Source organism: Myotis nattereri (genome assembly GCF_964212035.1).
Source record: "Myotis nattereri genome assembly, chromosome: 12".
In the NCBI taxonomy this organism is placed as follows: Eukaryota; Metazoa; Chordata; class Mammalia; order Chiroptera; family Vespertilionidae; genus Myotis; species Myotis nattereri.
In genome coordinates, this window is record NC_138087.1 from 65,774,978 (window position 1) to 65,789,295 (window position 14,318).

The 14,318-nt window shown below is 39.9% G+C and overlaps 1 protein-coding gene, 1 long non-coding RNA gene and 1 pseudogene across 3 annotated transcripts in view; 2 read left to right on the forward strand and 1 right to left on the reverse strand.

Annotated features, from left to right (window-relative positions):
- Window positions 1-11,365, reverse strand: part of PTBP3 (polypyrimidine tract binding protein 3) — a 76,995-nt gene extending 65,630 nt beyond the window's left edge. The window contains exons 1-2 of the mRNA XM_081103275.1: window positions 11,150-11,365; window positions 8,102-8,135 (exon numbers count right to left, since the gene is read on the reverse strand). Coding sequence (XP_080959401.1) covers window positions 8,102-8,135; window positions 11,150-11,157 — 42 coding nt within the window. The 5' untranslated portion in view covers window positions 11,158-11,365. The remainder of the gene's footprint in view (window positions 1-8,101; window positions 8,136-11,149) is intronic.
- Window positions 4,193-4,662, forward strand: LOC308527852 (large ribosomal subunit protein eL21-like; annotated as a pseudogene). The gene has a single exon. The product of its transcript is annotated as a large ribosomal subunit protein eL21-like (transcript).
- LOC308527853 lies at window positions 10,803-14,041 on the forward strand. Its single transcript, XR_013996654.1, has 3 exons — window positions 10,803-11,672; window positions 12,372-12,504; window positions 13,979-14,041. It is a non-coding gene; the product is annotated as an uncharacterized lncRNA (long non-coding RNA).
- The last annotated feature ends 277 nt before the right edge of the window (window positions 14,042-14,318 follow it).

Consider the following 14,318-nt stretch of genomic DNA (forward strand, 5'->3'; position numbering starts at 1 on the left):
GGCCAACTTTCCCTCCCTAATTTATAAAAAGTTTCTAAAAGTTGAAAAGAAAAAGACAGCCGACAGAAAAATTAAAAATAAGAACCTGCATCCCAAAGACAAGGAATTTAAAATATCCCTTAAAGATATAAAAATATTCTCTATGTCACCCATAAAAAAATGCAACTAAAATGAGATAACATTTATCATCAATAAGCCCGGAAGAAAAACAAAAGTTCAAAAGGATAATCTTGGCAAGAATTGTACTGCGCAAAATAGTACTAGCCTAGTGGAGGTATATCTGTCATTATTTACCTAGAGACACCTTTAACCTTTGATATAGCAATCCCATGCTGGGACTCCACTTCCCAAATACAACAGCATATATGTAAAATGACAGATGAACACAATTATTCATAAGAAACTTTATTAGAATACTGGACATTAACATGAGTCCATCAATAGAGGAACTAATAAATAACTTCTATAGCCACAAAATATTTTACAGCTGTTAAAAATTAGAATGGGGGGTTGGGGGGGGTGGGGGGGTTGAGGAAGATTCCTTATGTTTTAGTGAAAAAAAATCCAAACGTAGACCAGTATACAAGGAGGGCCAGAAGAAGAGAACAGATTACTGCTTTGTCTTTCAAAATGGAGAATCAAGAAATAATTTCATATTGACAAAATAAGCAACAAACTGTAAGTGTAGTATTTAAAGTTCAAAGATCTGTAATAATAAAAGCATAATATGCAAATTGACCACACAGCAGAACCACAGACCAGTATAAATATGCTACCTTTTGTATTAGAATTGAAAGAAAAAATATGTATATTTGCCTTTATTTGCATTAAAAAGGTACTAGACAGGTAAGCAAAAAAACTAATAAAATTGCTACCTGTGGGGGAATAACACTAGAAACAAAAGTTCCCTATATACACGTAGTTAAATTTACTTTTTGTTGAATTACTTCTGTTCTTTTAACTTATTAATTTTATTTTTATCAAATACACATACTATAACACATCAAATGTTACAAAGGAGTTTATATGATAAAAGCAAGTCTCTCCACTCATATCCAAATCTTTACACAATTTAATTATCCAATGGTCATCTCCATAACCCAAATATATGCTTATAACACTATTTCTGACTTATCAACTTTAAAAATAAACTAACCTCTAGTGTGAAAACTTTAAAATTTATCACTTACACTTCCTTTTTTCTGTCCTGTTTGAAATATGTGCTAGCAATTTTATTTCTTACGTAACTACTAGAGGCTCGATGCATGAAATTCGTGTGTGTAGGGGGGGTGTTCCTAACCCCGGCCTGTGTCCTCTCCCAATCCACGACCCCTCGGGTAGGGTCCCTAGGCCTGGCCGGTGATCAGGGCCTATCAGGGCTTTCCTTCCCCAGGCTGCCGGCAGCTGGCCCCACCCCCCTGACACCTCTGTGGGCCACAGGTGTGGAGAGCAATCCCTTGCCTGGCCTGGGCCACCCTCTGAGGGGCGATCGCTGGCGGCCCCCCCACCCGCCACAGCATCACTGGCCTGGGCCTCCCTCTGTGGGGCAATCGATTGTGGGGCCCCCAGATAGATCACCCCACAGAGGGAGGCCCCGCCCACCTGCCACAGTGCCGCCAGCCGGGTGGCATGGGCCTCCCTCTGTGGCCACCAGCCAGGAGGCCCCGCCCACTCACCACAGTGCTGCAGGCTGGGTAGCCTGGGCCTCCCTCTTTGGGGCAACTGATGGGGGGGCTCCGCGATCAATCGCCCGGTAGAGGGAGGCCCTGCCCACCTGGCCAGGGCTCCACAATCGATCACCATTCAGAGAATGGCCTGGGCCTCCCTCTTTGGGGCAATCGATTGCAGAGCCCCCAAATCAATCACCCCGCAAAGGGTGGCCTGGGCCTCCCTCTGCGGGGCAGTCATGGAGTGATGGCAGGGCCCCCTGACCAATCACATTGCACCCGCCTTAGCTGGCCTGGAGCCTGTGCATGTCACAGCATGGTCATCCAGAAGGTCGTCCAGACAGTCGTTCTGCTGTTCGGTCAATTTGCATATTATGCTATTATTACTACAGATCTTTGAACTTTAAATACTATACTTACAGTTTATTGCTTATTTTGTCAATATGAAATTATTTCTTGATTCTCCATTTTGAAAGACAAAGCTATTAGTGCTAGTAATCTGTTCTCTCCTTCTGTCCCTCTGTTATTTTATTTTTTTATGGTTATTACATTCTGCCCTGCAACAGCAGTATTCTGAGCTTTGTCCATTCGTGTCCTGTCCAAAGGTTGACTCAAAGTGGAAAACTAATAAACATTTACATTGTTATCACTATGTAAGGAAATGTAACCCTGACATACTTCATTTTTTACTCTATGGTCTGTTACAACCTTAAGATCACTTGAAAGATTGTTCCTAGAATCAAGATCAAATGAATTCTTTGTATTGATTTTTAGAGAGAGGGAGAGTGAGAAACATTGATCAGTTGCCTCTTGTACATACCCCAATTGAGGACTGAACCCATCACCTGGATAGAAATCAAACCAGTGAGTGACCTTTCGGGTGAATGAGATGATGCTCAACAAACTGAGCCACCCTGGCCAGGGCTATACTCTTATCAATTTCTTAACATTATGCCACATTCTAATTTGGTTCCTAGTTAGACCATGATTTTCTTTTTTTCAGTTTTGCTTTCCATGAGATTTTTAACTGCCTTTATTTTCCTCACATCATTGTCCTTTATTATGTCATCAAATTTTACCCAAAATCTTCATGACACCATTCATTCTACCTAGTCCCTATTTTTCTTCCCAAGATCTCCTTCCTAAAACCCTCTTTCCTCCTGTGTCAATCTGGAATGCTTTGTAGGCCTTCAGAACAGCTGTTAACTTGAGTCTTCTTTTCATTATTATTCTGGATTGGCTCAATTTTTTTTTTTTTAAGTTCTGTCTTCCTTGTTCTTAGTTTACAGGAGTACATCCTTAAAACAACTACCTAAATGAAGGTAAACAGAAAGTAAACGTTCTAGGGCTATGCATGTCTAAAAATTCTATCTTCATAATTTACCTTCATAATTAATCATTTGACTTAGTAAATAATTCTGCCATCAACCATCTGAGTGAGCTTGGAAGTAGATTTCGTCCCCAGAAGATGACTGCAACATCTCATCTACTAATACCTTGGTTAGCCCCAGAGCCAGAGGACCCAGCTATGGCAGGCCCATATTCCAGACTCACAGAAAACATTAGATAAATCTTAACAATAATAAATGTTGTTTTAGGCTATAAAACAAACAAACAAACAAACAAACAAAACTCAAGTCAAGAAAAACAAACTGCCGAAACCGGTTTGGCTCAGTGGATAGAGCGTCAGCCTGTGGACTGAAAGGTCCCAGGTTCGATTCCGGTCAAGGGCATGTACCTGGGTTGCGGGCACATCCCCAGTAGGAGATGTGCAGGAGGCAGCTGATCGATGTTTCTCTCTCATCGATGTTTCTAACTCTCTATCTCTCTCCCTTCCTCTCTGTAAAAAATCAATAAAATATATTTAAAAAAAAAAGAAAAACAAATTAAGCCCAACATAAATAGGAAGGAAATAATAAGGAGTAAAACCGATTAAACAGAAGAATCAACCAATACAGAAGTAAAACCAAAAATTGGCTTTTAAAAAGATCAGTAATATTGAAAAGCCTCTAACTAGACCAATGGGTGGTGGGGGGGAGGGAACCACACACATTACTAATATCAGGACTAAAAATATAGAATCATTCCAGATCCAATTAAAAGGATAAGGAAATATTGTGAACAACTTTATGCTAAAATATACAAATCTTAGCTAAAATATACAAATCTTGAAAGATCCAAATTCAACATCTATTCATGATACCCAAAAATAGCAAATGAGATATAGAAAAGAATTTTCTGAACCTGAAAAAAGGCATCTAAGAAAAATGTACAACTAACAAAGACTGACTACTTTCCCTTCAAAGCAGGAATGAGATTAAGGATGTTATCATCTCTATCAGCATTATACTGGAGGTCCGAAACATCACATTAAGACAAGAAATAAAATAACTCATTCAGATTGGTAAGGAATAAATAAAATAATATTCATAGATGCATGATCATGTACATAACAATTCTAAGGAATTAAAAAAACTAGTAACAGCCTTTCGGCCGGAACCGCCATCTTCCAGTAATTCGCCAAAATGACTAACACAAAGGGAAAGAGGAGGGGCACCCGCTATATGTTCTCTAGGCCTTTTAGAAAACATGGAGTTGTTCCTGTGGCCACACACATGCGAATCTACAAGAAAGGTGATATTGTGGACATCAAGGGAATGGACACTGTTGGAAAGGAATGCCCCACACGTGTTACCAGGGCAAAACTGGAAGAGTCCACAATGTCACCCAGCATGCAGTGGGCATTATTGTGAACAAGCAAGTTAAGGGCAAGATTCTTGCCAAGAGAATTAATGTATGTACTGAGCATATTAAGCACTCTAAGAGCCGAGATAGCTTCCTGAAACGTGTGAAAGAAAATGATCAGAAAAAGAAGGAAGCCAAAGAAAAAGGTACCTGGGTTCAGCCCGCTCCACCCAGAGAAGCACACTTTGTGAGAACCAATGGAAAGGAGCCTGAGCTGCTGGAAACCATTCCCTATGAATTCATGGCATGATAAGTGGGGAAAATAAAAAAGACTTCTGTGCTGATAAAAAAAACAACAAAAAACAAAAAACAACAACTAGTAACATAGCAATATCATAAGTTACAAAGTCAATATACAATGTATTTTACATATTGACAATAAAATACCAGTTACATTAGTGAAGAATGGGATGCATTTGTGTGCCCACCGGGCACAGAGTGCAATATACAGATCTTGTATTGAGATGTAAACTTGAAACATATGATCCTATTAACCACTGTCACCACAATAAATTTTAAATACCTTAGCATATTATTCAAATTTCAGGAAACCAAAACCAAAGAGAAAAGTCTTGGGGAAAAAACCCACCTTATCTATAGAGGAATATAGATAAGAATTATAAATGTTTCTTTCTCATCAGAAACCATACAAGCAGTAAGAAAGTGCAGTGAAATATTTAAAGTTAATGTTAAGGGAGGAAAAAAAAACACCCCACCGACCTAGAATCTATATAAAAAGTGTCCTTCAAACGTAAAGGAGGAGACCTAGCTGGTTTGGCTCACTGGATGGAGCGTCGGCCTGGGGACTAAGGGGTCCCAGGTTCGATTCCGGTCAAGGGCATATACCTCGGTTGCGGGCACATCCCCCGTGGGGGGTGTGCAGGAGGCAGCTGGTCAATGCTTCTCTCTCATCGATGTTTCTAACACTCTATCCCTCTCCCTTCCTCTCTGTAAAAAATCAATAAAATATATTTTTTTAAAAAAAAAGTAAAGGAGGAATAAAGACTATCTCAGACAAAAACCAAAGGAATTTATTGTCAGTAGATTCTGCAAGACATGTTTTAAAAAATTCCTTGGGGAGAAGCAAAATTATATAAATCAAAAACTTGGATCTACATAAGAAAGACTGTTAGAGAAGAAATAAATGAAGGTAAAATAAAATTATTTTATACTTATTCCTAAATGATCTAATAGATAACTTCATTTAATGCAATAATATTAACAATGTATTTGGTGATTATTGCATATGATTACATATGATTAAGTGAAATGAAGAATAACAATGTCATAAAGGACAAGAAGAAGGCATTGGGAATGCTCTAAAGTATTGTACCAATTAAAAAAAAATGACTGACATTTCTAAAAAAAAAAAGTATTGTACCTACACTACACACAAAGCAATATACTGTTATTTCTTGAAAGTGGACTTAAGTGAGTTGTAAATGTATATTGCAACCACCACTAAAAAATGCTTAAAGGAAGTATAATTAATATGCTAAGAGATGATAAAAAAATCATATATTCAATGAAAACCAGAAGGCAAAAAAATAATAAGGGGAAGAAAATAAAAACAAGTCAATAAATAGAAAACAGTTATGTAAAAGGTAAGTATTAATCCAACTAAATTAATCATACCCTGAAGTGTGGTCTACACATATCAACTAAAAGACAGAGATTGTCAAAGTGGCTTAAAAAAGACCTAACTATATGTTATCTATAAGAAACCTACTTGAAATGAATAGGCAAAAGACAACATTCACAAAAAAATGATAAGTGAATGGCTAAAGATCACATGAAAGGGTGCAAGTACAAAAGGTTAATGCAAATTCTAGTTAAACCCACTAAAATGGCTAATGTAAAGACTGGCAATATAAAGTATGAGCAAGGATCCCAAACTCTTGACCCCTGAAAAGCAACATATGGAATCCACTCTTGGCACTGGCTACAACTATTTGTTTAGTCATTATATTCAGACAGCAAATAGAGGAAGAAAAATAACTGACTTTTTAAAAGACTTCTTTAAATTCACTAATTTTGGTTTATATCCTATCTAATAAAAGGCTAATATGCAGATCGAACAGCCGAACGACAGGTTGCTATGACGTGCACCGACCACCAGGGGGCAGAGGCTCAACGCAAGAGCTGCCCCCTGGTGGTCAGTGCATTCCCACAGGTAGAGTGCTGCTCAGCCAGAAGCCCTGAGCTGGCTTCAAATTTTTCTTTTAGTTATCATCAAAATATATTTTTCTCCACAAGAAAACAGGCATGACAATCCTTCAAGCATAATTCCTCAATCCAAATGATTGTTTTTAAAATGCCTCATGTATTCATTTTTTACCAAACTCTAGAATCATAAATTACATTTCTGATAAGACCAAAACAACATTCACTTTAAATATTCCTTCCTGCAGTTTCTAATCTCTATCACCCCAAAATGAGAAAATGACTTAAGTGTATCAGAAAAAAACAAAGGGGGGCTAGGAGGAAACATCCCACCAAAAGAGGCTCCTCCATTTATTTTCAAGTTATAAAATATGCTCAAAATTTGCCAAAGCAAGTAATTCCACCAACTTGGATAATATAAGCAACAGTTCCCAATTATAATCTTGGACATACCATTGTTAATCTCAAATGCTGTATGCTGTACTTATGCTTATTTTTTAAGGTGTTTTAAGAATATAAATGTCACCAACAGACCCAATAAATGCAAATGGGGGAAGTGTGGAAACTGCTAGCGAGAGAGATGATAGATAAAAAGCAATGTAACAATGTTATATAAAATACATATAATAAAACTATGAATTATTTCTATTTTCTACACTGATCTGAACTGTAAGTGGCTTCTAGAACCAAGTTCTCAACTCAGCTATACCAAACACCAGCTAAAGGGAACCTTAAAACGCCCATTTATATTGTAAAAGCCTCATGTTGTTGAACACCGCTGACTTGATTTATACTTTAGAATCCAATAAATGAGAAGACTTTGATAAAACTAAAATGACTTATAACTTAGGAGTGTTACTGAGAAATATTAATTATCCAGCTCTCCTCCTTTAAGACAGAATCCTCATTACTGGCAGCTAGGTATAATAGGGGGTGGGGGTGGGGTGGAGAGCCAGGCTCTGGAGCCAGGAAGACATGGGTAAACTCTGGTGCACTATGCCTTGAATACAAATTTTCTGAACCTATTTTTTCATCTCTAAAATGGGAATATTAATACCTACCTTGAAGAACTGTTATAATAATTAGTGAAAATATATGTAAAGCAGCTGGCACATAGTAGAAATTGAAGAAACTTCGGCTGCTGTTATAATTGTATTACTTATAAAGCATACCCAAGAGAAGATATAAAAAAAGGACACGATAGCAAAATAAATGTGAACCTAGGTTACATTTGCTAAAACAAAACAAAATAAACACACACTATGATAGTTCAAGTGAAACTTTGGGCTAAACCTTTTGCTCACATTTTAGATACACAAGATAATATTGTGGCCTCTCTTAATAAATATGTAAAATCCAAAAATTGCTATAAGAGCATGTAGTATGGAGCTAAGTGAAAATAAGAGATTATTATCAGACAATAAAACATATCATTTATGAACAGGTGAGATGATTTCACCATTGGAAAAAAAATGCCAAAACTAAAATTTAAAAATGCTTATTAAAGGATAGTAAAAGATTCCTACCTTTAAACCGACTGCTATAAGATCTGTAACAACACTGTATGGAAAAAGTAAAAGAGAAAATGGAAAACAAAGTTAGAGAACAAGTTTTTAAAAGACAGATAATAAGATTAAAGAAAAAAAAAGAAAAAGCATTATAATAAAAATAATAAAAATAAGAATGCAATGAGTTGTGAAATGTTAATACAAAGAAAAGTGATGGGACAGCCTAGCAAAAGCATGATGTAAAAGCAAAGCTTCAATAGAAATGTAAGAAACTACTAATAAATCAAATTCTCCTTTAGTATTTAGGAGAGTATAGTTGTGCTTTAATAAAATGATTATGTTTATCCATTTACCTCTTTTTAACAAATCCAAACCAAAACTCAAAATCACCAAAGTTCATTCTCTTAAATCACTGGTATAAATGACCAGTCTAAAATTTTAAATGAAACAAAACCAGTGAGTGGATTTACAGAAATAGTAGCTATTTTGCAAATTTGCATATACCACCCAAAGAGCTCACCAAAATTCAGCTAACATAGTCTCTCAGAACACATCAAATTTCAGATATCAAAATTTTCAAAGACTGGCTTTTAAATAAGATCTACCACATCAAATCTGTGTTGGAGGATCACTTGGTAAATTATATAATTGTCTAACCACTATGATATACATCTGAAACAAATATAAAACTTTAATAATAGTAACACTTAATTTAACTTAAAATAAATTGTATATTTAAATAAAAGTTAACTAGGAAAAAACTTTAAATATAAATTACCTCAAGAGGAAATGAACACACACACAGACACACACACACAAGACAGTGGGATTTGAGGGGGAACTAGAAAGATGTTGACTGGTGGTTTGTTGTTTTCTAACTATTCAAAATAATGAAAAGGGACCTTTTTCAGGCTGTGGGAAAATGTAGAAATTTAATTAGCCTCCTGAAAGCCAAAATTCACTGTGTCAAAACCACATTCCTTAATACCAAGGTGTAAAAACCACTATAAAGTTCTGCTGAACAAAAATCCATCTCTTCTAACTCCAAAGAAACTGTCTTCCCTTAAGTTTGTCTACACAGCTTTTAAAAGAAAACTGTTAAGTTCTATATATTGTTGATAACACACAATATCATTACTTAATAAAAGTAAACAAAGTTATGACTTTGGACTGTTTAATGATGCAAATTCAATTGTTTTAAACAGTAACCATGTAGATTTATTTTTCCTTATAGACTTTTGAAAATTGAAATTCATTTGTCTAAATTTTAAATGTGATAAATAACTGATGTTTGTGCATTAAAAAAAAGACTGTGGTATAGGTCTTGCTACAAAGTAAATCATGCACCTACTGGATCTCCCAAATGAACTTACCTTCCAGGACCTTATTGCCCTTATTTAAATCATTAAACTCATTCTTAGCTATAAAATCGCATATAGAATGAACAAAACTTAAAACACTGTCCAAAACAGTAAGCTTGCACTTCATGTTGTCCAAGAACTTAACAGCCAAAATGCATAACCCAAGAGTCCTCTATATTACCCTCTATTTTAAATTTTCCAATGCAAAAACCTAACCTACTTTCATATCTCAAGTCAAACCGCTTTACAATTCACTATACATAATGAAATACTAATTTCACAGCCTTCCTAACTAAAACCAGTGGCATAATTACACAAAATAGCAAATTTTACATAATGAGTTCTCAACAAATCTCCCAGAGAAGCTTCAATTAAACAATAAAGTTTCAATTAAATAATAAACACTTGAAAGAACATCCAACCATAAATGAAATGTAAAACTGAACTTTGTCTAATGTCTCTTAGCAGCGCACAATATGCATTCAAATGAGTTAATCCAATATAGCATTTAGACTTAATATTACGAAAGTAGGATAAATGAAATCCAATGAAGGTAAAAGCTGTTGTAAGATTCCACGGTCTTTACACAGCATGACAGCAATCATCGACTATCTGGCAACAAGTACACGGCTTTTACTGTTTCAAACAAGTTCTGCATATTCTACAACCGAGGGGTTTACAGAAATCGTATCATCAAAAGCACGTCAAAGTCCCAACGAAGCTTCGAATGCCTACATAAGTGATCTGCAGGTGCTAACAAGAGCTGGACATTTTTTAAAATTCTTGATGTACATATACTACGACCTTCAATTCACGAAGATCCTCATCCAGTTGTTTCCTTAAATAAATATGAAAATATCTGTCGGGTCCCACCCCATATCGCTGAATCCCCAAGAGAAATATTTATGTCGGTTATTCTAAATCTCTTGACTTTGATCACAGACCTCATTAACTTTTAGAGCGTTTGAAGGCTCCCCGGAAATGGACCTTATAAAATATTTTGCATACATGGCAGGGGGATTCACGAAGTTTCCTGGGGGCGGGGGGAGGCGGCCACGGTTCTCCAAACGCCTGGTGTGCAGCGATCGTTAACTCAGCTCCCGGCACAAGCCCGGGGACCTCGGCCGGTGCCCCCGCACGCCGAAACCCGCGTGGGGCCCTGGCTCCGGCAGCGGGTCGCCGCCCAGACGTGTACCGACGCGTGCACTTCGCCGTCCGCCTCCCCGCGGCCGCTCGCCTCCCCGCCAGGGGCAGCTCCGGCGCTCGCCCCACCTCGCCGGTAAACAGCAACTCCCCAAGCGGGAGGACGCCCGCCCCGAGCGCCGCCTCCGCCTCCCCCAGCGCCGCGCACCATTTTCAGAGAGGAAGTGTCGAGAGGCCGGGCAGGGCTCCCCGACCCTCGGCGCGGAGGCCGGCCCCCAACCCCCGGGCGGCTCCACCGGGCTCTCCTCCACTTCCCGGTGTGAGGGGCGGATGTTACGGGGGCGCCCTACCGGGGGGAAGGCGAGGCGGTGGCGGACCGCCCCTCCGCAATCCGAGCTCCCCTAGGAGGCGCCCGGAAGCCCGGCCGTCGGGCTCGGCCGGGGCCGCTCCTCCGACCGCCGGTGCCGCACCCAGCTCCCCGGCCTCGGCGCGTCCGGACCTGAGCCGAAAGGAAGCGGGACAAGCGCAGCCCCGCACGACCGCCGCACCGCCGAGCACTTACCCATCCATGGCCCAGACGGGGGAGCGCACAGTGCGGAGACTGCCGGGCTCACCGCGAGCGGAGGGAGGAAGCGGCAGCAGCGGGGCGGCTCCGGGGGACGGGCCAGCGGAGCCTGTCCACAGCCCCGGCGGGTCGGAGGTGGAAGGAGAGTGGGAAACAGGGGCGGAAACCAGGGACGCTCCCGCCACCGCCGCGCCCCCGCCTTCCCCACCCCGCAAGCGCGTCCCCGCCTCGCCCCGCCCCGCCCCCTGGCGTTGACGCCCTCCCCTGGCCACGCCCCCTGCCAGCCTCCAGCCCGGCTCCAGCGCGCCCTCTGCCGGCGGGCTTCCTAAGACCCCGCCCCCCGCCCCTCTCCCCGGCGCGCGCGTGCGCCCCGCCCGCCGTCTCCCTCCGGCTTCCGCGGGAGCGCGCGCCTTGTGCTTCCCGCGGCGCCGCCCCGCCCTCCCGCCCGCGTTCGGCCGTCTGGCTTCGGTACCTCCCTCTACTGGCTGGGAAAACCTGGGAACCCGACTCCGGAGACTAGGTAAGGACGTCCCGCGAGAGCCTCCGAACCGCGGCGTAATTATCCCGGGTGGGCGAGACTGTCGGCGGCTTGGCCCTGGCCAAGCACGGAGGCCAGGCGTGCGCTGTCGTCCTCCGCGTCCCGGGCACTGCCGTTCGAGGAAGCCCGGGCTCGGGACCCCCGCGGGGGCGAACTCCAGCCGGTGCGGGGCCCGCCGGCTGCGCGCTAGGGGTGGACGGTGGGACCCGCACCTGCCCGCTAGGTGTGGTGGCGATGACGGCGAATGAGATGAAAGAGACTTCACCGAATTGGGGAACATTTGATTTTTTTTTTTTTTTGTAGTTTTAGTCTCCGGGGGCTTTTCGACCCCACAGTCTGAGATTTAATTTATCTTGAAACATTCGTTGCACAATATGGAATGACCACCCTAATGCCAGCATTTTATAAAAGTTTTCCTTTATTCTCCATGTAAAAAAAAAAAAAAACAAGCAACAAATCTATGAGGGAGTGATTCCCGTTTTTCACATAAAGATTTAGACGTGAGTGCGGTGATTGGCCCATATTCACAGCCACTACTAGAGCCTTTTCCTCTGGTTTGAGCAAAATTATGTATATCTATAATTTTATGTATATTATACATAAATTTACGTAATATATTATATATACATATATATAATTTCCCTCTTCTGTCTTGTTCTGAAATTGAATGATGCTTTCAAGTCACAGGTCACCAAAACGTGAGCCACTAAACTCTGTCCTGGACCAAATTCCTAGCCTCCTAAGCAGAAAGAAAGGGCTGCTCCCTCTCTGCCCCCCAATTTGAAAAGCAAGTGACAAGAAGCGCAAGTAACAGGTATGCTTTTATTTATTTAAATTTTTTAAATTGATTTTAGAGAAGAAGGGAAATAGAAATACAGATTGAACTGTAAAGATGAGAGAAATGTCACACAGGTATGCTTTTAAATAAGTAGGTGCTACTAAAAAGATTTGAGCTATTTATCCATCATTCAGCCAATATTTATTGTTTACTATGTGTCAAGCACTGCAGGGGTACCCAGAAAATCAGGTTCCAGCCTTCATGGTTGAATGGATTCTGTGGTTCAGTTTATTTATTTATTTATTGGTCAATAACAATTTTCAGATATCTCAGCTACCTTTAAGGTACTGTATCTGATCTCAGTCCCTCTTTCCAAAAGGTCGAATATATTTTGTTTTGTATGTTAAGCCAAATATTAGGTTGCAGTTTGTAAATTGCCAGATGGATATTAAAAATATCAGCAGGATAAGTAGCTGATAACAGTTTTGCTGTTGTTGTTTGGGGGATATATTCTGTTGATTATACAAAAAATATAATGATAACCCTGGCTGGTGTGGCTCAGTTGTTTGAGCATCCTCCTGTACACAAAAATGTCCCAGATTCCATTCAGATCAGGGCACATGCCCAGGTCTCCGACCCCATCCCTGTAGGGGGCAACTGATTGATGTTTTTCTTTCACATCGATATTTCTCTCTCTCTCTTCTCCCTCTCTCTCTACAGGCAATAAAAATATATTTAAATATATATATAATCATGCTCATTTTGAAAATTTCAAAGTATTAAATATTAAAAAGTTATAATTATTTTTCTTCACAAGCCACCCCTTGCCCATGATAACCAGTATAACAATTCTCTATGCATCCTTCCAAACCAAACCCTCACCATTTTTCATTTGCTCTTTTCATTTGATAATTTTGGAGATTTTTTTTTCACATCAATATTTTTCATACACTTCATTCTTTTTTAATCTTGCATGGTATTTCATAGTTCCATGTACCATGATTTAACATTTTACAAAATGGTGGAAATTTTCATTGCTTCTAATTATTTAAAATAACTAACAATATTGCAAAGAATATCACATATGTCTGAACATCTTTGCATACATATGATTATATTTGAAAAAATAGATTCCTAGAAGTAGAATTGCAGAACAGAGTATAAGCATTTTCAAATATGATAAATATTGCCAAAATGATTCCCAAAAGGCTGTGTCAATTTATACTTTACTTAAAAAACAAGATTTGTCTTTCTCTTAGCCCTACTCCTTAAGATAGCTAACAAATTTCAATATTAAAAAATAAATGTTGCCCTAGCTGGTTTGCCTCAGTGGATAAAGTGTCGACCCACTGACTGAGGGTCCCGTGTTCAATTCCTGTCAAGGGCATACCTTGGCTGCAGGCTCAATCCCCAGCCTGCTTGGGGCACATGCGGGAGGCAATCAATTGATGTGCCTCACATTGATGTTTCTTTCTCTCTGTCTCTCCCCCTCCCTTCTACTCTCTTTAAGAATCTATGGAAAAATATCCTCGTATGAGAATTAACAAAAATAAAAAAGATAAATGTGAAAGTCTGTCTGAAATTCATTGTCCTTATTATTAACAATAACTCTGAAAACTCTCCACTGTGAAGACAATGTACCTGACTAAAGTGAACAAAACTGTATGACATTTCCTAACCACTTAGCATGTAGTTTTAATAACAGAAGCCTAGATACAAAAAAACAGTTCACAAAGAAAACAAAAAGGTAAAACCTTTCTCTTCCCTAATTTTTTATCATAAATTCAAGACTTCTCATGGACTGAGCTCCATAGGTTTGTGAGTCCCTGTGATTCAAAAACAGGGGAAAG